General features: G+C 34.5%; 1 protein-coding gene across 1 annotated transcript in view; it reads right to left on the minus strand.

The window, feature by feature from the left end:
• The window catches only part of LOC142336399 (lysine--tRNA ligase-like), a 64171-nt gene that overhangs the window by 28006 nt on the left and 9271 nt on the right, over positions 1-26894 (minus strand). The window contains exons 4-8 of the mRNA XM_075385201.1: positions 26717-26893; positions 26162-26265; positions 4503-4659; positions 3991-4242; positions 3459-3632 (exon numbers count right to left, since the gene is read on the minus strand). Coding sequence (XP_075241316.1) covers positions 3459-3632; positions 3991-4242; positions 4503-4659; positions 26162-26265; positions 26717-26893 — 864 coding nt within the window. The remainder of the gene's footprint in view (positions 1-3458; positions 3633-3990; positions 4243-4502; positions 4660-26161; positions 26266-26716; position 26894) is intronic.

Genomic DNA, 26894 nt, shown 5'->3' on the forward strand with positions numbered 1-26894 from the left:
CGCAAGTGAGCGCATAGGGGTCGGGTGCACCGGGGGGCTGATGAGGTGGCAACAGTTGGGGGGGGGGGAGACGCCCTTCAAGCCATAAGTATAAGTCTCCAAAACAGATTCAGATTCTGAGAATCGCATACTTGAAGACTAGTGAGCTGAAAGGCTCTAAGAGCAGTTAATATGTCCGCTGAGCGCTACCTGTTTGCCCGTTTTTGAGGACAAAAAATCAAATGCGTCGGACAAAATTGATCAAGCAAAAAATCGCATTAAAAAAGACCGTCAGGACTAATATAATTACTACACACTTCGTTTGAGAGCAATTAAACAGTTAGACAAAAATTCTATCCAAAACCTTGAAATATTAAAGTCAAATTGCCTGTTCCTGCTAGCCCAAAAGTTAATACTCAAATTCGACTTCAAAAAACATAAACCGACTAACGTTGGATAAATGTATTTAAACGACAGGCGGGGCAATTTAATTTATAGGGGGCGTTGCTTAGAAATATATTATGGATGCAAAGAACAATCCCACAGGGGTTCGAACCCCTGACCTCCATGATATCAGTTTGACATCTTCATCACTAAGCTACAATGGAATTGGTTCTCTTTAGCGCACAATCGCTTTGACACCAGCAACAAGCTTTAATTCAAAATGAAACCAGCTTATATCACTCAAAAAAGGAAAAACTCAAGCATGAAAAGGTCACTCAAGAAGTCAAAGAATGTTCTAAAACAACAGCGCAAAAAGGGCCAATAATAAAATTCACATTCCCGTATACAGTAACTGCTTCAAACTTCGTTCGAAAGCAATAAAAACCTTACATTTGGGCGCAAAATTTTCTGCAACATCTCGGTAGCGGCTCTGTGAAGCACTGAACGCAAGTTAATACACTCCAAAAAATTTCTACTGCGATGAACTTATGAACGTATTATTATGCTGCAGTTGCATCTCCTCAGCACGCTTACCAGCTAAAGAACTCCAGCAACAACCAAACTGTATATCGATTGCTATAAAAGTTGACAAATGGTCGAGATTATTATCCCCGCAACGGACTACGAAGAGGCAGTTCATCATTGAAAAACATAGAGGGCAGATTGCCGGAAAATATCCGCGATAGACGCTTGTGGCCTTCCATGAATTGAAACGAATAAAGAAACAAGAGACAGATTGGCCAAAAGTTCTTTAGTTGACCAATAGATTTTTTGGGTTAGATACGTACTGTCAATTTTATGACACATGCGGTCTATAATGAAAAAGCCCTAAAAAATCTTTCTCAAAATTGATATTCGAAATAAAAAACTCAAGACTAATGCTCAAAATTAGGGCATAAAAGTTTGGCACCACTTAGATGCAAACTATTGATCTTTAACTAGTAAATATTCATAAAAAAAATTCCATAAGTGAGTTCAGAAATTATTTTTTTGAGTGAGGTAAGTCACGCAATTGACCCAAAAACAGAAATGACATCACAGTAAGACGAAACAAAAATCTGTTAGACGAAGTAAAAAACATAGAAGGACAAGTCCTCACGTACAATTCAAAGAATTTTCATTGACTAACAGAACCGACTATTAGTGAATTGGGAAAACCATTTCTAAAAAATCAGATCAAAAAAATAAAAAAAAAACAGAAAATCAATATCAAAATCCCGCATGTGCACAAAAATCCACTAACGAGAAATGGAAGTTTGGTTCAACCAAAAACTAATGAACTATGAATTGATTAGGAAAACCATTTAGAAAGAAAATCCTATCCAAAAAAGCGAAAAACAGAAAAAATCAAAGTGAAATTGCTGCATGTGAATAAAAAAAATCACTAGCGAGAAAGCGAAATTTTGTTCTAACACCGTTCTCTCTCTACTTTACAATTAGAGCAAAAAAATTTAACGCCGCAAAACCACTCGCTTTTTCGCTCCACTTCCTGTTTCGGCGTGACCAAAATCACTACTCCAATTTGACTTCAAAACTCATGAAAATTCTTTGAATTGTAAAATAGGAGCGCAATAATAGCCGCCTGGAATTGTTGACGCGGCTATTAATTATATATAGTTTTGTAAAGACCCTTGAAGCTGAAATTACCGATATCCTCGACTAACAAATATTACCGACAAAGTTGAGCGAATTGCTCTCAAACGGCCTGCGAGCGTTTGGCCTGTATAATATCCAGTTTGGGTTTGAGGAAGCTAGCATTAGGCGGGCGGAGCACAGCACTTGTCTCTCGTGCCAGGTTCGTGGTGGCATGAGATGTGGTTGGACGAGAAGGGGGTGGAGTAGGGAGAACGAGGGTGCGGATGGAGTGAGGGGGCTCAGACTGTAAAAAAACTGCATTTTATACCATGATTTTCTGTATTCTCAACAGCTTTGGAAATTCTACAATTCTACACTTAGAAACCAGCAGCGCTCTAAGATAGCTGCTTAGCTATTTATACTTTCTGGGCACTAGCTGTTTAACCGTTTTCGTTGACAAAAGGTAAAAAAAAACCGTCAGTCGCATGAAAAATCGATCATCTCACAAACGGAGGCAGGGCCCCAATACAATTTAAATTCTTTAATTGGAAAGCCACGAAGAGGCTAACAATAGCCACGCGATCTCTTCGCGGCTCCTATTCAGATAGATGCGACCAACGGTCGTCAAATTTCTCTTCAACTACAAGCAGAGACATGATTCTACTTGCTTTAAACCGGAGGGTGGAAATTGACTCTAGCCCGGCTTAGCAGGGTGGGGGTATTATAAAGAGGCTCATTGACATTAGAATTTCATAGAAAACAGTACCATCATCATTACTGATTATTTGGCATTCTTCTTTGTACTCAGATATGCTTCCGTCTGAGATCAAAAATTTGCAAAGTTTTTATATCATCGTACGATCCGTAATACTAATTTTATTTTACTGCACGATCTGATGATATCTGGTTAAACCTTCTCGTTAAAAGCCACAGATTTAAATTGCAAAGCCAGAAAGACAAAACTTAAAAATAATGATACAACACGGACAGATAACGAAGTCGGTAGACCATCTCTTTCAAACTGCCCTTATCCAAAATAAACTCTGACATATAGATTTTTAAATTTCAAAATTAACTATTTTGGTGCATTTTTCATCAGACTTTTAGTAGTTAATATCCGTCTACGGAACTGAGCTGTTCAAAATTATGAATTAGAGCTTTCGAAATCACGCGTAACGCAGGAAGTCCAAAGCAAATCAAAAGACACCAACGACTACCATCGCTTCGAGCTTCGCTCGAGAGTAATTTAAAACATCATTTTGACTATTTAATCATCAATCTCGACCATTTAGGTCCCTTTTAAGCAAAAAAAAAATCATTAAAAAATTGAAAAATAGGAAATGAGATAGCGTTGAAAATTTTGCTCATATTCTCTCTCAAACAAATATCCGGTCGGTACAGAAATGCTAACAAAACTGTTATGAGGTCAATAAAAATTTTCTGATGGCACCATCAGTCACCTTCAGTGTGGAACTGAGTAGCATTTGGTAGCGTCACACCCAGTATCTTCTCCAAATCTTTAATGATATGGACTCGTCTGAAGGGAGGGGAGAAATCCACCTCCTTAGCAGGTCCCTCTTCCCCATCTGGCTTGTAGGTTATGGTAGATTTGCCAAACAGTGCTTGGACCAAACCTGTAAAAATCACGAAGTCAAACAATTCGATCATTTGTTGTGATCGCCAAGTTAATTACTCCTACAAAAAATGAATTTTTAGAGGTCATATTTCACTTCTAATTAATTCAGTGAAAACAATTTTTGGACGAATATATCCCGACAAAATTAATTTCAAAGCTCAAAAGCTTAGAAACATTAAATCAGTTTTAAAACGCATTAGGAATCAAAAACTGCATTTTTGAGAACAGTGGCAGTAGTTTGCTCGAATTCGTAGAAAAAACATTACTTTATAAACAACAAATTAAGCACAAACATCCTCCGTGGGATCAACAAAGCATTTTTAAACATTTTTTTGAAAGAACTTGTATATCCTCACCATGAAGCATTTCCTCGGTGATCTTCATCAAATCCTCGTAGTCAGCATAGGCCATGTAAAATTCACAAGTGGTGAATTCAGGGTTGTGTGTCATATCTATGCTCTCATTTCTGAACTGTCTCCCAATCTCGTACACTCTGTCAAACCCACCAACTACAAGCATCTTCAAGTACAACTCAGGTGCCACTCGCATGAACAAATTCATGTGCAGGTCGTTGTGGTGTGTGATAAAAGGCTTTGCAGTTGCGCCACCTGGAAAAATAAACAGTTATTCAGGATTAACGCTGTTGAACAAAACTGGGAAGACTTAACTGTGAAAGCTATGAATAACATCATGAGCCATGCTGTTACGAATACAGGACAATGTACAATAACTTATCCTGATTTATTGGTTTTTTCCGTGAGAGCTCATTTATTCAACAAAAAATTGGCTTATTACAGAATGTCCTTATCAACAGCAAATCTGTGCACACAATGAGATTTAAAACAATGAAATTTGAACCCTGTCGTACCAGCAATCATATTCATGAGAGGTGTCTCCACTTCGAGGAAGCCCATGTTGTCAAAGAACTGTCTGATGTAAGAGATGATTTTGGTTCTCGTGATGAACACCTCCCGCACTTGCTCATTAATGATCAGGTCAAGGTATCTCTGTCTGAACCTCGTTTCCTGAAACAAATCAATTCGAATTTCATTGTCCGCTGCATCTGTTTATCACATGTTCAGAAAGCTGATTCGGCAAATTAACCATAGATTTCTGCTGCTTTATAGATGTTTTTGAAAAAAATCAAAGGATATTGAATCAAACCTTCTAATCAAGAACTGCTCTCGAACGACCAGAGAGAAATTTAGATCAAGCAAAAAGTCGAAGTACTGGAAACGACTCGAAGTGTCGTACAATATAATATCGAGTCGTACTAACAACATAGCCGGCAGATTGCCGGAAAACAGCCACCGTTGACGCGCTTGATGCACAGCGGAATTGAAACAGAAAAAGAAAAGGAAACAAAAAGATAAATTCACCAAAGAAAAAGATAAATTGACCAAATTTATTTTAGTGTCAAAAAGTGCACTAATTCAGGGTACAGCTTCAGTTGATTCTAAAACTATACTTAATTCAGCTTCTAAACTAAAATCTTAAAAGCTCAATACCAATGTCAGCTAGCAAACACTCTAATGAACTTTGATAACCTAATGCTCAATGATTTAATGACCGGGCTTTATCGGATTATCCCGTCTCTTTTGATTTTGCTCTTTTGACATTGACTGCATTCATTAGCTTATGTAATTCATTGAGTGAATTCACTGATTAAAAACCATTCAGTTTAACCAGTGAGTGAGGTAAGTAATTTAAAAACCATTCAGTTTAACCAGTGAGTGAGGTAGGTAATAAAAAAACATAGAAGGAAAAGTCCTGACGTACAATTCTAAGAATTTTCACTGACTAAACAAACACCTGGACCTAAAACGGACTATGAGAGAATTGACAAAAAAACATTTCCAAGAAAATCAGATCGAAAAAAATTTTAAAAGCAGAAAACCGAAATCAAAAAGCCGCATGTGAACAAAAAACCACTAGCGAGAAAGGGAAAAGTGGTTACAACAAAACACTAGGCCTAGAATGAAAACCATTTAGAAAAAAAATATTAACCAAAAAATCGAATAAATAAAACTCAAAGTGAAATTGCCGCCTTTGACGCGCTTGATGTACATCGGGATTGAAACAGAAAGAAAGAAAAAGATAAATTGACCAGAGAAAAAGATAAAGCGACCAAATTTTTTTTTCAGTTTCAAAAAGTGCTCTAAGTCAGGGTGCAGTTTCAGTTGCATTCTGAAACTATACTTAATTCAGCTTCTAAACTGAAAGCTAATAAGCTTAATACCAATCTCAGCTAGCAAACACTCTAATTAACTTTGATAACCTAATTCTCAATGATTAAATGACCGGGCTTTATCGGTTTATCACGTCTCTGTTGATTTTGCTCTTTTGACCTTGACTGTATTCACTAGCTTATGTAATTCATTGAGTTAATTCACTGATTCAAAACCATTACGTTTAACCAGTGAGTGAGGTAAGCCAGCAGTCAAACGTGAAAGTCGTAATTTATGTAAAAAGAAAATCGTGATACAAAAGCGCAATAAAAAAACATAGAAGGATAAGTCCTGACGTACAATTCTAAGAATTTTCACTGACTAAACAAACACCTGGACCTAAAACGGACTATGAGTGAATTGACAAAAAACCATTTCAAAGAAAATCAGCTCGAAAAAAAATTAAAAAGCAGAAAACCGAAATCAAAATGCCGCATGTGAACAAAAAACCACTAGAGAGAGGGAAAAGTGGTTCAAAAACACTAGGCCTAGAATGAACTTAATGAAAACCATTTAGAAAAATATTATCCAAAAAATCGAATAACTAAAAATCAAAGTGAAATTGCCGCTGTTGACGCGCTTGAGTACATCGGTATTGAAACAGAAAGAAAGAAAATGATAAATTGACCAGAGAAAAATATAAAGTGACCAAAATTATTTTTATTTTAAATCAGTTTCAAAAAGTGCTCTAATTCAGGGCGCAGTTTCAGTTGCATTCTGAAACTGAAAGCTAATAAGCTTAATACCAATCTCAGCTAGCAAACACTCTAATTAACTTTGATAACCTAACTCTCAATGATTAAATGACCGGGCTTTATCGGTTTATCACGTCTCTGTTGATTTTGCTCTTTTGACCTTGACTGTATTCACTAGCTTATGTAATTCATTGAGTTTATTCACTGATTCAAAACCATTACGTTTAACCAGTGAGTGAGGTAAGCCAGCAGTCAAACGTGAAAGTCGTAAATTATGTAAAAAGAAAATCGCGATAAAAAAGCGCAATAAAAAAACATAGAAGGAAAAGTCCTGACGTACAATTCTAAGAATTTTCACTAACTAAACAAACACCTGGACATAAAACGGACTATGAGTGAATTGACAAAAAACCATTTCAAAGAAAATCAGATCGAAAAAAAATTAAAAAAGAGAAAACCGAGGTCAAAATGCCGCATGTGAACAAAAAACTACTAGCGAGAAAGAGAAAAGTGGTTACAACAAAACACTAGGCCTAGAATGAAAATCATTTAGAAAAAAAAATATTACCCAAAAAATCGAATAACTAAAAATCAAAGTGAAATTGCTGCCGTTGACGCGCTTGATGTACATCGGGATTGAAACAGAAAAAAAAAGAAAATGATAAATTGAGAAAAATATAAAGTGACCAAAATTATTTCCATTATTTTTCAGTTGCAAAAAGTGCTCTAATTCAAGGTGCAGTTTCAGTTGCATTCTTAAACTATAATTCATTCAGCTTCTAAACTGAAAGCTAATAAGCTTAATACCAATCTCAGCTAGCAAACACTCTAATGAACTTTGATAACCTAATGCTCAATGATTTAATGACCGGGCTTTATCAGTTTATCCCGTCTCTTTCAATTTCGCTCTTTTGACCTTGACTGTATTCACTAGCTAATGTAATTCATTGAGTGAATGGAATTAAAAACCATTCAGTTCAACCAGTGATTGAGGTAAGTCAGCAGTCAAACGTGAAAGTCGTAATTTGTAAAACGAAAAACGTGATAAAAAAGCGCAATAAAAAACATAGGACAAGTCCTGACGTACAGTTCTAAAAATTTTCACTGACTAAACAAACACCTGGACCTAAAACGGACTAGTGAATTGGGAAAAACCATTCCAAAGAAAATCAAATCGAAAAAAAAATTAAAAAGCAGAAAACCGAAGTCAAAATGCCGCATGTGAACAAAAAAACACTAGCGAGAAAAGGAAAAGTGGTTCAAACAAAACACTAGGCCTAGAATGAACTGAATGAATGGGGACAACCATTTAGAAAAAAATACTATCCAAAAATCAAATAAATAAAAATCAAAGTGAAATTGCCGCCGTTGGCGCTCTTCATGTATATCGGGATTGAAACAGAAAGAGAAGAAAGAAAGAAAATTATAAATTGACCAGAGAAAAAGATAATGTGACCAAAAATATTTCTATCTTTTTTCAGTTTCAAAAAGTGCTCCAATTCAGGGTGCAGTTTCAGTTGGATTCTGAAACTATACTTAATTCAGCTTCTAAACTGAAAGCTAATAAGCTTAATACCAATGTCAGCTAGCAAACACTCTAATGAACTTTGATAACCTAATGCTCAATGATTTAATGACCGGGCTTTATCGGTTTATCCCGTCTCTTTTGATTCTGCTCTTTTGACCTTGACTGTATTCACTAGCTTATGTAATTCATTGAGTGAATGGAATTAAAAACCATTCAGTTTAACTAGTGATTGAGGAGAGTCAGCAGTCAAACGTGAAAGTAGTAATTTATGTAAAAAGAAAATCGTGATAAAAAAGCGCAATAAAAAACATAGAAGGAAAAGTACTGACGTACAATTCTAAGAATTTTCATTGACTAAAAAAACACCTGGACATAAAACGGACTATGAGTGAATTGGGAAAAACCATTCCAAAGAAAATCAAATCGAAAAAAAAATTTAAAAAGCAGAAAACCGAAGTCAAAATGCCGCATGTGAACAAAAAAACACTGGCGAGAAAAGGAAAAGTGGTTCAAACAAAACACTAGGCCTAGAATGAACTGAATGAATGGGGACAACCATTTAGAAAAAAATACTATCCAAAAATCAAATAAATAAAAATCAAAGTGAAATTGCCGCCGTTGGCGCTCTTCATGTATATCGGGATTGAAAGAGAAAGAGAAGAAAGAAAGAAAATTATAAATTGACCAGAGAAAAAGATAATGTGACCAAAAATATTTCTATCTTTTTTCAGTTTCAAAAAGTGCTCCAATTCAGGGTGCAGTTTCAGTTGGATTCTGAAACTATACTTAATTCAGCTTCTAAACTGAAAGCTAATAAGCTTAATACCAATCTCAGCTAGCAAACACTCTAATTAACTTTGATAACCTAATGCTCGATGATTTAATGACCGGGTTTTATCAGTTTATCCCGTCTCTTTCAATTTCGCTCTTTTGACCTTGACTGTATTCACTAGCTAATGTAATTCATTGAGTGAATGGAATTAAAAACCATTCAGTTCAACCAGTGATTGAGGTAAGTCAGCAGTCAAACGTGAAAGTCGTAATTTGTAAAACGAAAAACGTGATAAAAAAGCGCAATAAAAAACATAGGACAAGTCCTGACGTACAGTTCTAAAAATTTTCACTGACTAAACAAACACCTGGACCTAAAACGGACTAGTGAATTGGGAAAAACCATTCCAAAGAAAATCAAATCGAAAAAAAAATTAAAAAGCAGAAAACCGAAGTCAAAATGCCGCATGTGAACAAAAAAACACTAGCGAGAAAAGGAAAAGTGGTTCAAACAAAACACTAGGCCTAGAATGAACTGAATGAATGGGGACAACCATTTAGAAAAAAATACTATCCAAAAATCAAATAAATAAAAATCAAAGTGAAATTGCCGCCGTTGGCGCTCTTCATGTATATCGGGATTGAAACAGAAAGAGAAGAAAGAAAGAAAATTATAAATTGACCAGAGAAAAAGATAATGTGACCAAAAATATTTCTATCTTTTTTCAGTTTCAAAAAGTGCTCCAATTCAGGGTGCAGTTTCAGTTGGATTCTGAAACTATACTTAATTCAGCTTCTAAACTGAAAGCTAATAAGCTTAATACCAATGTCAGCTAGCAAACACTCTAATGAACTTTGATAACCTAATGATCAATGATTTAATGACCGGGCTTTATCGGTTTATCCCGTCTCTTTTGATTCTGCTCTTTTGACCTTGACTGTATTCACTAGCTTATGTAATTCATTGAGTGAATGGAATTAAAAACCATTCAGTTTAACTAGTGATTGAGGAGAGTCAGCAGTCAAACGTGAAAGTAGTAATTTATGTAAAAAGAAAATCGTGATAAAAAAGCGCAATAAAAAACATAGAAGGAAAAGTCCTGACGTACAATTCTAAGAATTTTCATTGACTAAACAAACACCTGGACATAAAACGGACAATGAGTGAATTGGGAAAAACCATTCCAAAGCAAATCAAATCGAAAAAAATTTAAAAAGCAGAAAACCGAAGTCAAAATGCCGCATGTGAACAAAAAAACACTGGCGAGAAAAGGAAAAGTGGTTCAAACAAAACACTAGGCCTAGAATGAACTGAATGAATGGGGTCAACCATTTAGAAAAAAATACTATCCAAAAATCAAATAAATAAAAATCAAAGTGAAATTGCCGCCGTTGGCGCTCTTCATGTATATCGGGATTGAAACAGAAAAAGAAAGAAAGAAAATTATAAATTGACCAGAGAAAAAGATTATGTGACCAAAAATATTTCCATTTTTTCAGTTTCAAAAAGTGCTCCAATTCAGGGTGCAGTTTCAGTTGGATTCTGAAACTATACTTAATTCAGCTTCTAAACTGAAAGCTAATAAGCTTAATACCAATGTCAGCAAGCAAACACTCTAATGAACTTTGATAACCTAATCCTTAATGATTTAATGACCGGGCTTTATCGGTTTACCCGTCTCTTTTGATTCTGCTCTTTTGACCTTGACTGTATTCACTAGCTTATGTAATTCATTGAGTGAATGGAATTAAAAACCATTCAGTTTAACTAGTGATTGAGGTGAGTCAGCAGTCAAACGTGAAAGTAGTAATTTATGTAAAACAAAAATCGTGATAAAAAAGCGCAATAAAAAACATAGGACAAGTCCTGACGTACAATTGTAAGAATTTTCATTGACTAAACAAACACCTGGACATAAAACGGACTATGAGTGAATTGACAAAAAACAATTTCAAAGAAAATCAGATCGAAAAAAAATTTAAAGCAGAAAACCGAAATCAAAATGCCGCGTGTGAACAAAAAATCACAAGCGAGATAGGGCGAAGTGGTTCAAAAAAACACTATGCCTAGAATGAACTGAATGAATGGGGAAAACTATTTAGAAAAAAATACTATCCAAAAATCAAATAAATAAAAATCAAAGTGAAATTGCCGCCGTTGGCGCTCTTCATGTATATCGGGATTGAAACAGAAAGAGAAGAAAGAAAGAAAATTATAAATTGACCAGAGAAAAAGATAATGTGACCAAAAATATTTCTATCTTTTTTCAGTTTCAAAAAGTGCTCCAATTCAGGGTGCAGTTTCAGTTGGATTCTAAAATAATACTTCATTCAGCTTCTAAACTGAAAGCTAATAAGCTTAAAACCAATGTCAGCTAGCAAACACTCTAAGGAACTTTGATAACCTAATCCTCAATGATTTAATGACCGGGCTTTATCGGTTTATCCCGTCTCTTTTGATTTTGCTTTTTTGACCTTGACTGTATTCACTAGCTTATGTAATTCACTGAGTGAATGGAATTAAAAACCATTCAGTTTAACTAGTGATTGAAGAGAGTCAGCAGTCGAACGTGAAAGTAGTAATTTATGTAAAAAGAAAATCGTGATAAAAAAAGCGCAATAAAAAACAGAAGGAAAAGTCCTGACGTACAATTCTAAGAACTTTCACTGACTAAACAAACACCTGGACCTAAAACGGACTATGAGTGAATTGAGAAAAACCATTTCAAAGAAAATCAGATCGAAAAAAAATTAAAAAGCAGAAAACCGAAATCAAAATGCCGCATGTGAACAAAAAACCAGTAGCGAGAAAGGGAAAAGTGGTTCAAACAAAACACTAGGCCTAGAATGAACTTAATGAAAACCATTTAGAAATATTATCCAAAAAATCGAATAACTAAAAATCAAAGTGAAATTGCCGCCGTTGACGCGCTTGATGTGCATCGGGATTGAAACAGAAAGAGAAAGAAGTGATAAATTGACAAGAGAAAAAGATCAAGTGACCAAAATTTTTTCTATTTTTTTCCGTTTCGAAAACTGCTCCAATTCAGGGTGCAGTTTCAGTTGGATTCTGAAACTATACTTAATTCAGCTTCTAAACTGAAAGCTAATAAGCTTAATACAAATGTCAGCTAGCAAACACTCTAATGAACTTTGATAACCTAATGTCAATGATTTAATGACCGGGCTTTATCGGTTTATCCCGTCTCTTTCGATTTTGCGTTTTTGACCTTGACTGTATTCACTAGTTTGCGTAATTCATTGAGTGAATGGAATTAATAACCATTCAGTTTAAACAGTGAGTGAGGAAAGTCATGAAGTCAAACGTGAAAGTCTTAATTTATGTAAACCTTAACCTTATGTCTTACACTAGCTTATGTAATTCATTGAAGGAATGGAATTAAAAACCAATCAGTTTAGTAAAAGTAGTAATTTATGTTAAACTAAAATGGTGATAAAAAGCGCAATAAAAAACATAGGACAAGTCCTGACGTACAATTCTAAGAATTTTCATTAACTAAACAAACACCTGGACATAAACCAGACTATGAGTGAATTGACAAAAAACAATTTCAAAGAAAATCAGATCGAAAAAAAATTTAAAGAGAAAACCGAGGTCAAAATGCCGCATGTGAACAAAAAACCATTAGCGAGAAAGGGAAAAGTGGTTCAAACAAAACACTAGGCCTAGAATGAACTGAATGAATGGGGACAACCATTTAGAAAAAAATACTATCCAAAAATCAAATAAATAAAAATCAAAGTGAAATTGCCGCCGTTGGCGCTCTTCATGTATATCGGGATTGAAACAGAAAGAGAAGAAAGAAAGAAAATTATAAATTGACCAGAGAAAAAGATAATGTGACCAAAAATATTTCTATCTTTTTTCAGTTTCAAAAAGTGCTCTAAGTCAGGGTGCAGTTTCAGTTGCATTCTGAAACTATACTTAATTCAGCTTCTAAACTGAAAGCTAATAAGCTTAATACCAATCTCAGCTAGCAAACACTCTAATTAACTTTGATAACCTAATTCTCAATGATTAAATGACCGGGCTTTATCGGTTTATCACGTCTCTGTTGATTTTGCTCTTTTGACCTTGACTGTATTCACTAGCTTATGTAATTCATTGAGTGAATTCACTGATTAAAAATCATTCAGTTTAACCAGTGAGTGAGGTAAGTCAGCAGTCAAACGTGAAAGTCGTAATTTATGTAAAGAGAAAATCGTGATAAAATAGCGCAATAAAAAAACATAGAAGGAAAAGTCCTGACGTACAATTCTAAGAATTTTCACTGACTAAACAAACACCTGGAGCTAAAACGGACTATGAGTGAATTGGGAAAAACCATTTCGAAGAAAATCAGATCGAAAAAAAATTTGCAAAGCAGAAAAGCCGAAGCCAAAATGCCGCATGTGAACAAAAACCACTAACGAGATAAGGCGAAGTGGTTCAAACAAAACACTAGGCCTAGAATGAACCGAATGAATGGGGAAAACTATTTAGAAAAAAAAACTTTCCAAATATTCGAATAACTAAAAATCAAAGTGAAATTGCCGTCGTTGGGGCGCTTGATGTACATGGGGATTAAAACAGAAAGAGAGGAAAGAGAGAAAAAGATAAATTGACCAGAGAAAAAGATAAAACGACCAAAAATATTCCTATTTTTTAGTTTCAAAAAGTGCACTAATTCAGGGTGCAGTTTCAGTTGGATTCTAAAACTATACTTAATTCAGCTTCTAAACTGAAAGCTAATAAATATAATACCAATGTCAGCTAGCAAACACTCTAATGAACTTTGATAACCTAATGCTCAATGATTAAATGACCGGGCTTTATCGGTTTATCCCGTCTCTTTTGATTTTGCTCTTTTGACCTTGACTGTATTCACTAGTTTGCGTAATTCATTGAGTGAATGGAATTAAAAACCATTCAGTTTAAACAGTGAGTGAGGAAAGTCATGAAGTCAAACGTGAAAGTCTTAATTTACGTAAACCTTAACCTTATGTCTTAACCTTCACTAGCTTATGTAATTCATTGAAGGAATGGAATTAAAAACCATTCAGTTTAGTGAAAGTAGTAATTTATGTAAAATGAAAATGGTGATAAAAAAGCGCAATAAAAAACATAGGACAAGTCCTGACGAACAATTCTAAGAATTTTCATTGACTAAACAAACACCTGGACATAAACCGGACTATGAGTGAATTGGGAAAAACCATTTCGAAGAAAATCAGATCGAAAAAAAAAATTTACAAAGCAGAAAAACCGAAGCCAAAATGCCGCATGTGAACAAAAAACCACTAGCGAGATGGGGCGAAGTGGTTCAAAGAAAACACTAGGCCTAGAAAGAACTGAATGAATGGGGAAAACTCTTTAGAAAAAAATACTATCCAACTAAAAATAAAAGTGAAATTGCCGTCGTTGGGGCGCTTGATGTACACCGGGATTAAAACAGAAAGAGAGGAAAGAAAGCAAAAGATAAATTGACCAGAGAAAAAGATAAAACGACCAAAAACATTCCTATTTTTTTAGTTTCAAAAAGTGCACTAATTCAGGGTGCAGTTTCAGTTGGATTCTAAAACTATACTTAATTCAGCTTCTAAACTGAAAGCTAATAAATATAATACCAATGCAGCTAGCAAACACTCTAATGAACTTTGATAACCTAATGCTCAATGATTTATTGACCGGGCTTTATCGGTTTATCCCGTCTCTTTTGATTCTGCTCTTTTGACCTTGACTGTATTCACTAGCTTATGTAATTCATTGAGTGAATGGAATTAAAAACCATTCAGTTTAACTAGTGATTGAGGTGAGTCAGCAGTCAAACGTGAAAGTAGTAATTTATGTAAAACAAAAATCGTGATAAAAAAGCGCAATAAAAAACATAGGACAAGTCCTGACGTACAATTCTAAGAATTTTCACTGACTAAACAAACACCTGGACCTAAAACGGACTATGAGTGAATTGACAAAAAACCATTTCAAAGAAAATCAGATCGAAAAAAAATTTAAATAGCAGAAAATCGAAATCAAAATGCCGCATGTGAACAAAAAACCACTAGAGAGAGGGAAAAGTGGTTCAAAAACACTAGGCCTAGAATGAACTTAATGAAAACCATTTAGAAAAATATTATCCAAAAAATCGAATAACTAAAAATCAAAGTGAAATTGCCGCTGTTGACGCGCTTGAGTACATCGGGATTGAAACAGAAAGAAAGAAAATGATAAATTGACAAGACAAAAAGATCAAGTGACCAAAATAATTTCTATTTTTTTCAGTTTCAAAAAGTGCTCTAATTCAGGGTGCAGTTTCAGTTGGATTCTGAAACTATACTAAAATCAGCTTCTAAACTGAAAGCTAATAAGCTTAATACCGATCTCAGCTAGCAAACACTCTAATGAACTTTGATAACCTAATGCTCAATGATTTAATGACCGGGCTTTATCGTTTTATCCCGTCTCTTTTGATTTTGCTCTTTTGACCTTGACTGTATTCACTAGCTTATGTAATTCATTGAGTGAATTCACTGATTAAAAATCATTCAGTTTAACCAGTGAGTGTGGTAAGTCAGCAGTCAAACGTGAAAGTCGTAATTTATGTAAAGAGAAAATCGTGATAAAATAGCGCAAAAAAAAACATAGAAGGAAAAGTCCTGACGTACAATTCTAAGAATTTTCACTGACTAAACAAACACCTGGAGCTAAAACGGACTATGAGTGAATTGAGAAAAACCATTTCAAAGAAAACCAGATCGAAAAAAAATTTAAAAAGCAGAAAACCGAAATCAAAATGCCGCATGTGAACAAAAAAAACCACTAGAGAGAAAGGGAAAAGTGGTTCAAAAACACTAGGCCTAGAATGAACTTAATAAAAACCATTTAGAAAAATATTATCCAAAAAATTGAATAACTAAAAATCAAAGTGAAATTGCCGCCGTTGACGCGCTTGATGTACATCGGGATTGAAACAGAAAGAGAAAGAAAGAAAATGATAAATTGACAAGAGAAAAAGATCAAGTGACCAAAATTATTTCTATTTTTTTCAGTTTCAAAAAGTGCTCTAATTCAGGGTGCAGTTTCAGTTGGATTCCGAAACTATACTAAAATCAGCTTCTAAACTGAAAGCTAATAAGCTTAATACCGACCTCAGCTAGCAAACACTCTAATGAACTTTGATAACCTAATGCTCAATGATTTAATGACCGGGCTTTATCGGTTTATCCCGTCGTCTCTTTTGATTTTGCTCTTTTGACCTTGACTGTATTCACTAGTTTGCGTAATTCATTGACTGAATGGAATAAAAAACCATGCAGTTTAAACAGTGAGTGAGGTAAGTCAGAAGCCAAACGTGAAAGTCGTAATTTAAGTAAAACGAAAATTGTGATAAAGAACAAAAAAAAAATTAGAAGAACAAGTCCTGAAGTGCAATTCTCAGAATTTTCACTGAGTAAACAAACACCTGGACATAAAACGGACTATGAGTGAATTGGGAAAAAAATTTCGAAGAAAATCAGATCAAAAAAAATTTAAAAAGCAGAAAAACCGAAGTAAAAATGCCGCATGTAAACAAAAAACCACTAGCGAGAAAGGGAGAAGTGGTTCACACAAAATACTAGGCCTAGAATGAACTGGAGGAAAGGTGAAAACCATTTAGAAAAAAATACTATCCAAAAAATCGAATAACTGTTAAAATCAAAGTCAAATTGCCGCCGTTGACGCGCTTGATGTATATCGGGATTGAAACAGAGAAAGAAAGAAAAAGATAAATTGACCAGAGAAAAATATAAAGTGAACAAAACTTTTTCTCTTTTTTTCAGTTTTAAAAAGTGCTCTAATTCAGGGTGCAGTTTCAGTCGGATTCTAAAACTATACATAGATCAGCTTCTAAACTAAAGCTAATAAGCTTATTACGAATGTCAGCTAGCAAACACTCTAATGAACTTTGATAACCTAATGCTCAAAGATTTAATGACCGGGCTTTATCGGTTTATCCCGTCTCTTTTGTTTTTCTCTTTTGACCTTGACTGTATTCACTAGTTTGCTTAACTCATTGAGTGAAAGGAATAAAAAACCATTCAGTTTAAACAGTGAGTGAGGTAAGTCAGAAGCCAAACGTGGAAGCGGTAATTTAAGTAAAACGAAAATTGTGATAAAAGCACAATAAAAAACTTGAAAGAAGAAGTCCTGAAGTACAATTCTAAGAATTTTCACTGACTAAACAAACTGGACATAAAACGGACTATGAGTGAATTGGGAAAAAACATTTCGAAGGAAATCAGATCGAAAAAAATTTTAAAAGCAGAAAAATTGAAGTCAAAATGCCGCATGTGAACAAAAAACCACTAGCGAGAAAGGGAGAAGTGGTTCAAACACAATACTAGGCCTAGAATGAAGTGAATGAATGGGGAAAACCATTTAGAAAAAAATACTATCCAAAAAACCGAATAACTGTAAAAATCAAAGTCAAATTGCCGCCGTTGACGCGCTTGATGTATATCGGGATTGAAACAGAGAAAGAAAACGATAGATTGACCCGAGAAAAATTTAAAGTGAACAAAACTATTTCTACTTTTTTTTCAGTTTCAAAAAGTGCTCTAATTCAGGGTGTAGTTTCAGTTGGATTCGGAAACTTATACTAAAATCAGCTTCTTAACTGAAAGCTAATAAGCTTAATACCAATCTCAGCTAGCAAACACTCTAATGAACTTTGATAACCTAATGCTCAATGATTTAATGACCAGGCTTTATCGGTTTATCCCTTCTCTTTTGTTTTGCTCTTTTGACCTTGACTGTATTCACTAGTTTGCGTAATTCAATGAGTGAATGGAATAAAAAATCATTCAGTTTAAACAGTGAGTGAGGTAAGTCAGAAGCCAAACGTGAAAGTCGTAATTTAAGTAAAACGAAAATTGTGGTAAAAAGCACAATCAAAAATTAGAAGAACAAGTCCTGAAGTGCAATTCTAAGAATCTTCACTGACTAAAAAAACACCTGGACATAAAACGGACTTTGAGTGAATTGGGAAAAACCATAGCGAAGAAAATCAGATCGAGAAAAATTTTAAAAAGCAGAAAAACCGGAGTCAAAATGCCGCATGTGAACAAAAAACCACTAGCGAGAAAGGGAGAAGTGGTTCAAACAAAATACTAGGCCTAGAATGAACTGAATGAATGGGGAAAACCATTTAAAAAATACTATCCAAAAAATGGAATAACTGTAAAAATCAAAGTGAAATTGCGCCGTTGACGCGCTAGATGTATATCGGGAATGAAACAGAGAAGGAAAGAAAAAGATAAATTGACCAGAGAAAAAGATAAAGTGACCAAAATTTTTTCTCTTTTTTTCAGTTTTAAAAACTGCTCTAATTCAGGGTGCAGTTCCAGTTGAATTCTAAAACTATACTTAATTCAGCTTCTAAACTGAAAGCTAATAAGCTTAATACCAATGTCAGCTAGCAAACACTCTAAAGAACTTTGATAACCTACTGCTCAATGATTTAATGACCGGGCTTTATCAATTTATCCCGTCTCTTTTGACCTTGACTGTATTCACTAGCTTATGTAATTCATTGAGTGGATGGAAGTAAAAACCATTCAGTTTAACCAGTGGGTGATGTAAGTCAGAAGTCAAACGTGAAAGTCGTAATTTATGTAAAGCGAAAATCGTGATAAAAAAGCTCAATAAAAAAAATCATAGGACAAGTCCTGGAACGCAATTCTATGAATTTTCACTGACTAAACAAACACCTGGACCTAAAACGGACTATGAGTGAATTGACAAAAAACCATTTCAAAGAAAATCAGATCGAAAAAAAATTAAAAGAGAAAACCGAGGTCAAAATGCCGCATGTGAACAAAAAACCATTAGCGAGAAAGGGAAAAGTGGTTCAAACAAAACACTAGGCGTAGACTGAACTGAACGAATGGGGAAAACCATTTAAAAAATACTATCCAAAAAACCGAATAACTAAAAATCAAAGTGAAATTGCCGCCGTTGACGCGATTGATGTACATCGGGATTGAAACAGACAAAGAAAAAGATAAATTGACCACAGAAAAAGATAGTGACCAAAATTTTTTCTCTTCTTTTTTAAGTTTTAAAAAGTGCTCTAATTCAGGTGCAGTTTCAGTCGGATTCTAAAACTATACAAAAATCAGCTTCTAAACTGAAAGCTAATAAGCTTATTACCAATGTCAGCTAGCAAACATTCTAATGAACCCTGATAACCTAATGCTCAATGATTTAATGACTGGGCTTTATCAGTTTATCCCGTCTCTTTTGATTTTGGTCTTTTGACCTTGACTGTATTCACTAGCTTATGTAATTCATTGAGTGGATGGAATTAAAAACCATTCAGTTTAACCAGTGGGTGATGTAAGTCAGAAGTCAAACGTGAAAGTCGTAATTTATGTAAAGCGAAAATCGTGATAAAAAGCGCAAAAAAAAACATAGGACAAGTCCTGAAGTGCAATTCTATGAATTTTCACTGACTAAACAAACACCTGGACCTAAACCGGACTATGAATGAATTGACAAAAAACCATTTCAAAGAAAATCAGATCGAAAAAAATTTAAAAAGCAGAAAACCAAGGTCAAAATGCCGCGTGTGAACAAAAAACCATTAGCGAGAAAGGGAAAAGTAGTTCAAACAAAACACTAGGCCTAGAATGAACTGAATGAATGGGAAAACCACTTAGAAAAAAAATACTATCCAAAAAATCGAATAACTGTAAAAATCACAGTGAAATTGCCGCCGTTGACGCGCTTGATGCACATCGGGATTGAAACAGAAAGAAAAAGATAAATTGACCAGAGAAAAAGATAAAGTGACCTAAATTTTTTTTCAGTTTCAAAAAGTGCTCTAAGTCAGGGTGCAGTTTCAGTTGGATTCTAAAACTATACTTAATTCAGCTTCCAAACTGAAAGCTAATAAGCTTAATACCAATGTCAGCTAGCAAACACTCTAATGAACTTTGATAACCTACTGCTCAAGGATTTAATGACCGGGCTTTATCGTTTTATCCCTTCTCTTTTGATTTTGCTCTTTTGACCTTGACTGTATTCACTAGCTTCTGTAATTCATTGAAAGAATGGAATTAAAAACCATTCAGTCTAAACAGTGAGTGAGGTAAGTCATAAGTCAAACGTGAAGTCGAAATTTATGTAAAATCGTGATAAAAAAAGCGTAGAAAGGACAAGTCCTGACGTACAATTCTTAGAATTTTCACTGACTAAAAAAACACTGGACTATGACTAAAAACTGGACCTAAAACGGACTATGAATGAATCGAGAAAAACCATTTCGAGGAAAATCGACTAAAAAAATTTAAAGCAGAAAACCAAAGTCAAAATGCCGCATGTTCAAACATCGTTTGTTCAAATTTTTGTTCAAACGCCGTTTTCTTACTCTACTTTAAAATTAGAGTAAAAAAAATTCACGCAGAAAAACATCACGCTTTTTCGCTCCGTTTCCTGTTTCGGCGTGAGCAAAATCACTACTCCAATTTGACTTCGAAAATCATATTCATGTGTGAACAGATCCTTAAAAAAAGACAGCACCCCAATACAATTCAACCTCTTTGAAATATAAAAACGAGAGCGTCTAAATAACAGCCGTTGAGAGGCTGACGGCAGCTATTAATAACTAGAAAAAATTAAATGCCTGATAAAACCAGAGAACTTTTCAAGAATTTTTAGTTAAGGGTGTTGATGGATCGGTGGGAGGAGCGCTGTTTATCAACGTTCACTTCGGAAGCGATGATAACTAATTTTTGAGTCAGTAGGATGAATATGGAAGCTGATTATTTGTTTGAAAAATAAATCCAAGAAATGTGCGAAAAAACAGATAAGCTCTTCCGCTTTGCATGTTTAATGTCTGTCTGACATTGCATGGTTTAAAATGAATTAAAAATCAACCTTCAACATTATTACCAAGAAAGCTTTAACCACTAGAAGGAACTGTTGATAATAATTCTACAAAAGAAAATCCTCGAAAAATTTCTTTAACCATATGTTTACTTTGCAGATGGTGAATCTTTTGGAGCACATTTTTGCGGTGAACATTAAAAAAAACTACTAAAGTTATTCAGACTGAACAGCAAACTTGTTTTAAATTACAAAAATTGTAGTATTTTATATTTTTCTAAATTAGATACAGTTAAAATCAAATTCAGAAAGCCTGAGCAGAGAAGAGATTTAAATCCATTATTTACGCCGACACAAATAGAAAAACGCTTTAAGAGTTTTCGAAAATTTTCTGAAAAAAAAAGATTTGATAAAATCAAAAGTTAGCTGGGTTTTTAAACCTTAGGGTAAATATCAGCTTCGAAAAATTCTGTTTTCTGTTTTTAAATAACTAAAGGATGATATTTTGCAAGAGTTGAAAAATTGAGAATACATGAAAAATTGTCGTTCTGGGCACCGATTTGTTCAAATTAGCCGCTAACGCAGCTAGCTGGCTTCCTCATTCAAAAAATGAAACTAAACTGCGAAAAGGTCAAGTGACTCCAGCAGATATTATTTTTATCCATTACCATAGAAGAAGATAAATAATTTGCTTCTCCTAGCTCTGAAAACGAGCAAACTTGGAAAAAAAAACTTGACAATAAAATTGCTGTGTTGTCGCCAATAGCCGCTTCGCGTCCCTGATTTTCACGGCACAAAAAAACTTTGGAAAACTATTGGAAAAAATTGCCTCAGCGCCCGCAAACTGCCAATTGGTACAGATAAGGAAAACATCCATGAAAACTTAAACATACCCGGCAGATTGCCGGAAAATAGCCGCCGTTGATTCCAATAAGCATGATTGGGATTGAAAGAATAGAAGATATCGAAAAAAAAGATTTTTGTACAAAAAAATTTTTAAGTCCGATTTATTTTGATGGCATTTCGTAGTTGAACATACTTCTGTTTCTTAGAGAGAGGCTACAGGGGCTACTATCATTACCAATGAGCATAAGAGATGGTAACTAAGACTTATAGGAACGACGTTCAAATAGCGGGCATCTAAAATTGGGCTTTATGGGTTTATCCCGTTTCTATTTCTGACTTCAATTTTTTATACCGACTCTGTTCATTTTGAATTGCTTTGCTTAGCAACTGATGTTCAAATTTACTTTTAGCAGAATGAGAGAAGAGAGAAACTAGCCTAGAGAAGTCAAAAAGATTTCACGCAAAATGTCGAAAAAGCGGCAAAATGGTAAAGCGAAAAAAAGTTTGACGAAGTAAAAAAAATACGAAAGCAATAATAGCCGGCTGAGAAGATGAGGGCGACTATTAATAAGCAAGATTGGGATTGAAAGAATAGAAGATATCGAAAAAAAAGATTTTTGTACAAAAACATTTTTTAAGTCCGATTTATTTTGATGGCATTTCGTAGTTGAGCATACTTCTGTTTCCTAGAGAGAGGCTACAGGGGCTAATATCAATACCAATAAGCATAAGAGATGGTAACTAAGACTTATAGGAGCGACGTTCAAATAGCGGGCATCTAAAATTGGGCTTTATGGGTTTATCCCGTTTCTATTTCTGACTTCAATTTTTTATACCGACTCTGTTCATTTTGAATTGCTTTGCTGAGCAACTGAAGTTCAAATCCACTTTTAGCAGAATGAGAGAACAGAGAAACTAGCCTAGAGAAGTCAAAAAGATTTCACGCAAAATGCTGAAAAAGCTGCAAAATGGTAACGCGAAAAAAAGTTCGACGAAGTAAATACAATCCAAGGAATTGAATGAAAAACAGACCTAATGTACCTAATGCAGATCAATTGAACAATCCCAGCCAAAAAGATGAAATCTCGAAAGTTGAGAAACTAAAAGAATTAATTTAAACAAAAAACTCTTGAAGCTTTTAACAAAAAACTCTTGAAGCTTTTAACCTAACGCCCATTTATGACACAATGCAATATAGTCATTAACTCAAGCAAAAATATTGAAAGAGATTAATTTGACAATAAAGGTAGATAATCTCAAAAAAATGACAAATGCTTCGAAAAGAAATGTGACAAATGCTTCAAATGAAAAGGAAAATTTTTCGAAAGATATTTTTCGAAAATGTGTCTGAAAAAAATGTTCAAATTCATTTTTTCTCTGTGGAGTTCTGTCTTGCAACTCACCTGCAACATTTAAAGAGTTTTGCTGTCCAATAAAGATAGTTAAACTCAGAAAATGACAAAAAAATTCAAAAAATTCGAAAACAATCAAAAAATTTTAAATTGCAAGCTTTATTTAAATATTTACTTATATTTGCAATCTAAAAAAACAGAAAACTATTTTGTTGCCATTAGAAACTCTGCAATAACATACCAGCAAACTCAATAGCAGCAAACCTCTGACCACTGAGGATAAAGACTAAAAATTGAGGAAGTAAAAAAAATTACAATTTGAAAATCGCTAAAATTTGTAATATTAAAATCTTGAAACACATTCTCCATTACCACTAGAAACTATGCAGTAACCTATTATCAAAACCTAAAGGAAATATTTTGGCTGTTCAGGTTGGAGAAACCTGAAAAATTGACAACAATTTTCAAAAATTTGAAAAAATTGGCTCATGCCATGGCCAATAAAAATTTTGCAGTAAACTATTAGCAAATCCTAGACGAGATTTCTTGCCCCCTGGAGCTGGAAAACTTGAATAATGACAATTAATGTCTGAAAAATGGAAAAAACATGCAAGTTTTATAGAAAAAATCAGTAAAATTTGTGAAGTTGAAAACCATTTCATTACCACTAGAATCTATAAAATAACCTATCATTGTGACAGCGAGAGCTGAAACAACAAAAATATTCAAAAAAACTTGAAAATTTTTTTAAAAATTAGAATAAATTACCGTGTTTATGGTTGGTGTAGCAATACATATAGCTCCTAAAATGGCCATAAAAATTAATTACCTCTTGCAAAAGACCTTTACCAACTTTCACAAACCTCAATTTCAGACTGGTCCATCAAAAAATCCGAAAAAAGACGAAAAAATTGCAACAATTTGGGCTCAAAAACTTCTGAAAGTGACCTGTTAAACTTGAATTACGGCCTTCCCAGTAGCTTCACCACTCTAAGTACTTGAAGAACTACTAAAAGCGGCTAAGGGCCTCTAATGAAACTTGATGCCCGCTGAGCTTTACCTGTTTATCCCGTTTCGAAAGCTCAAAGTCATGAAAAAAGGTGTGAAAACATCTTACAAAAATAAAAAAAACATAGCAGGACAAGTCCTGACGTACAATTCAAAGAATTTTTATTGAATGAACAGAAAAACTAGACCTAGAATGGACAATGAGTGAATTGAGAAAACCATTTTTAAAAAAATCAGATAAAAAAATTAGAAAAAAACAAAATCAATGTCAAAATGCCGCATGTGAACAAAAAACCATTACCGAGAAACCGAATTTTTGTTCAAACACCGTTTTCTCACTCCACTTTATATTTAGAGCAAAAAAATTTCACGTCGCAAAACCACTCGCTTTTTCGCTCCATTTCCTGTTTCGGCGTGACCATAATCACTACTCCAATTTGACTTCAAAATTCATGAAAATGTGTGAACAGATCTTAAAAAAAGACAGCGCCCCAATACAATTCAAATTCTTTGAATTGTAAAAAACCAAGAGAAGGCCAATAATAGCCCCAGCTTTCGTTGTGCGGCTATTAAAAAACAAAAGTTAAAAAATAAACAAATCCAACACAAGCAGCAAAAAAGTGAAAAACAAAACATGCAAGAGTGCAAAACTTCGACTAATTTGTCTCATTTTGCCTGTCATAAGTTCTCTGAACTATAAAAAGATTCATCTGATAAACGATCCCTTTCAGAAAACTAATTTTACATTATATGTAATCAATTGACCTTAGATTGAGTTGTTTTCCCAAAAAAACATCAAAGTTGCAGCATCTCAAAATAATTTTTCGGCAAAAGGAAGTCCACAATGATTTAAGAAATCACTCTTTTGACTGGTGATAATAAATTATTATTATTGGTGAGAATAATTATCGAATAGCATAGCCGGCAGATTGCCGGAATAGCTGCGAAAGAATAGACCTGTGGGCCATATATTAGAGATAGAAACAGATACATATCTAAATTGGAAAAAAAATCGACGCCTCTCAAAAAACCAGGTAAAAAACATTCAGCGATAAATTTAAAAAGCTTGTTTAAATTCATTCCACAGAAGCCTTTTATTAGGGACCTTTACTGCACATATGAGTTCCTTTGACCTTAAACAAATTCAAATTAAACTTAAGTTTCAAAGTGCAAAAAGTCATTTCATTGAGTGAGGTAAGTCACGTATGATCGAAATCTAATCACGCAAATAACCTAAAAACTTTTGCCAAAGCGAGTGAGAAATGACGACACGCGCGCAAATGCCGTTAATGAGAGGAAGAAGTAATTCAGAAAATTTGACTTTTTGAGCTTTGCTGTGTGAACAAATGCAAACGAAAAAGGAGCGTCAGACGACGAAACAAAAAAAACATAGCAGGACAACTCCTGACGTACAATTAAAAGAATTTTCATTGACTAAACAGAAAACTAGACCTAGAACGGACTATTAATGGATTGGGAAAACCATTTAGAAAAAAATTCTATCAAAAAAATTGAAAAAAAAAACAGTAAAAAATCAAAGTGAAATTGCCGCATGTGAACAAAAAACCACTCGCGAGAAAGCGAAGTTTTGTTCAAACACCGTTTTCTCACTCCACTTTAAATTTAGAGCAAAAAAAACTCACGTCGCAAAACCACTCGCTTTTTCGCTCCACTTCCTGTTTCGGCGTGACCAAAATCACTACTCCAATTTGACTTCAAAAATCATGAAAATGTGTGAACAGATCTTAAAAAAAGACATCGCCCCAATACAATTCAAATTCTTTGAATTGTAAAAAACCAAGAACACCGCAATATAGCTCCGCTCAGCTTACAGCTATATTAAACGACTAACGTCCAAGGTTAAAGGGGAGGGCACGGGGGTTGTCGATCGGTTGGAATGATGTGCAGAGCGTAGGGATTAGGGGGTTGTGTATATGCGGAGAGGCGTGAAGCCCAACTACTAAAAGCTTTCATTTAACAAGTATCCCTTTTTGGAATTTAAATTGTGCTTCCTGAATAGAACCTGCTTCTTAGAGTTCAGTTAAAGATTGAGTTAGTCATTTCATCGCCACATATCGCAAAAATTTTTCACGCAACCTTTAAACAACTTAAAAGTGGAACTTAAAAGAAGTGTATCTAACAATCGAAGCACTTTCTTCGGTTACTGAGACGATTTGAATTAGATAAGCGATATTTTGGTAAGAGAGGATTAAAGAGGGAATTTGCTGACCTTATCCTTGACACCGAAGTGTAGATGAGGCAACATGTGGAGACAGGGACTGAGCAGAGTGATCTTCTTTGGCACTATGCTCAACTCTCCCAGCTTTGTACGACCTATAATGAAATGGGTACACAACTATAATAATCAGGCCTTGAAGTCCTTTTCGAAAATATTATTTGTTTCACTTGCAATTTAACTAGAAGATGAAAAGTAGTACCTAAAAACTTTCAAAACCCTAAAATTAAATGAAGCCGAAAAAAAATCTTATTTAGCGTGAGGGAAGAAATTTGCGGAATCTTTGAATTTTTATTGAAGCATTTACCCTTAAGCGCATGACATCATAGCTTCAAGATAAAACGCACGTTCAAGGTTAAAAATTGCAGTTGAGGGTTTTAAACAAGTTGACGTGACTCGGAAGTCACTTAAAAATACTGGCTTTTAGAACATTAATTGAGAACATTTTGTTGATATTAATTAACATGAAGCACAAAAATTGCTGAAAAGCGTTTTGCGCGTGCTGTCTTTCCGAAAAGATTCGTGAGTTACAAGACTGATTCCACAAACCTGGATGACCTCTGACACCAACGATGTCTCCTCTGTGCAAAGTGTCAATATCCTTCTCAAAGTCATCCCCACTCTCATAGTACTTCTCATTAGCCATGATCTGGATCTTCACTGCCTCGCCCCTCAAGTCGTAGAAGACCAGCTTCTTACCAGAGGCACGTTTAGAGTGAATACGACC

This window comes from Convolutriloba macropyga, chromosome 3, assembly GCF_964194025.1.
Source record: "Convolutriloba macropyga chromosome 3, txConMacr16.3, whole genome shotgun sequence".
In the NCBI taxonomy this organism is placed as follows: Eukaryota; Metazoa; Xenacoelomorpha; order Acoela; family Convolutidae; genus Convolutriloba; species Convolutriloba macropyga.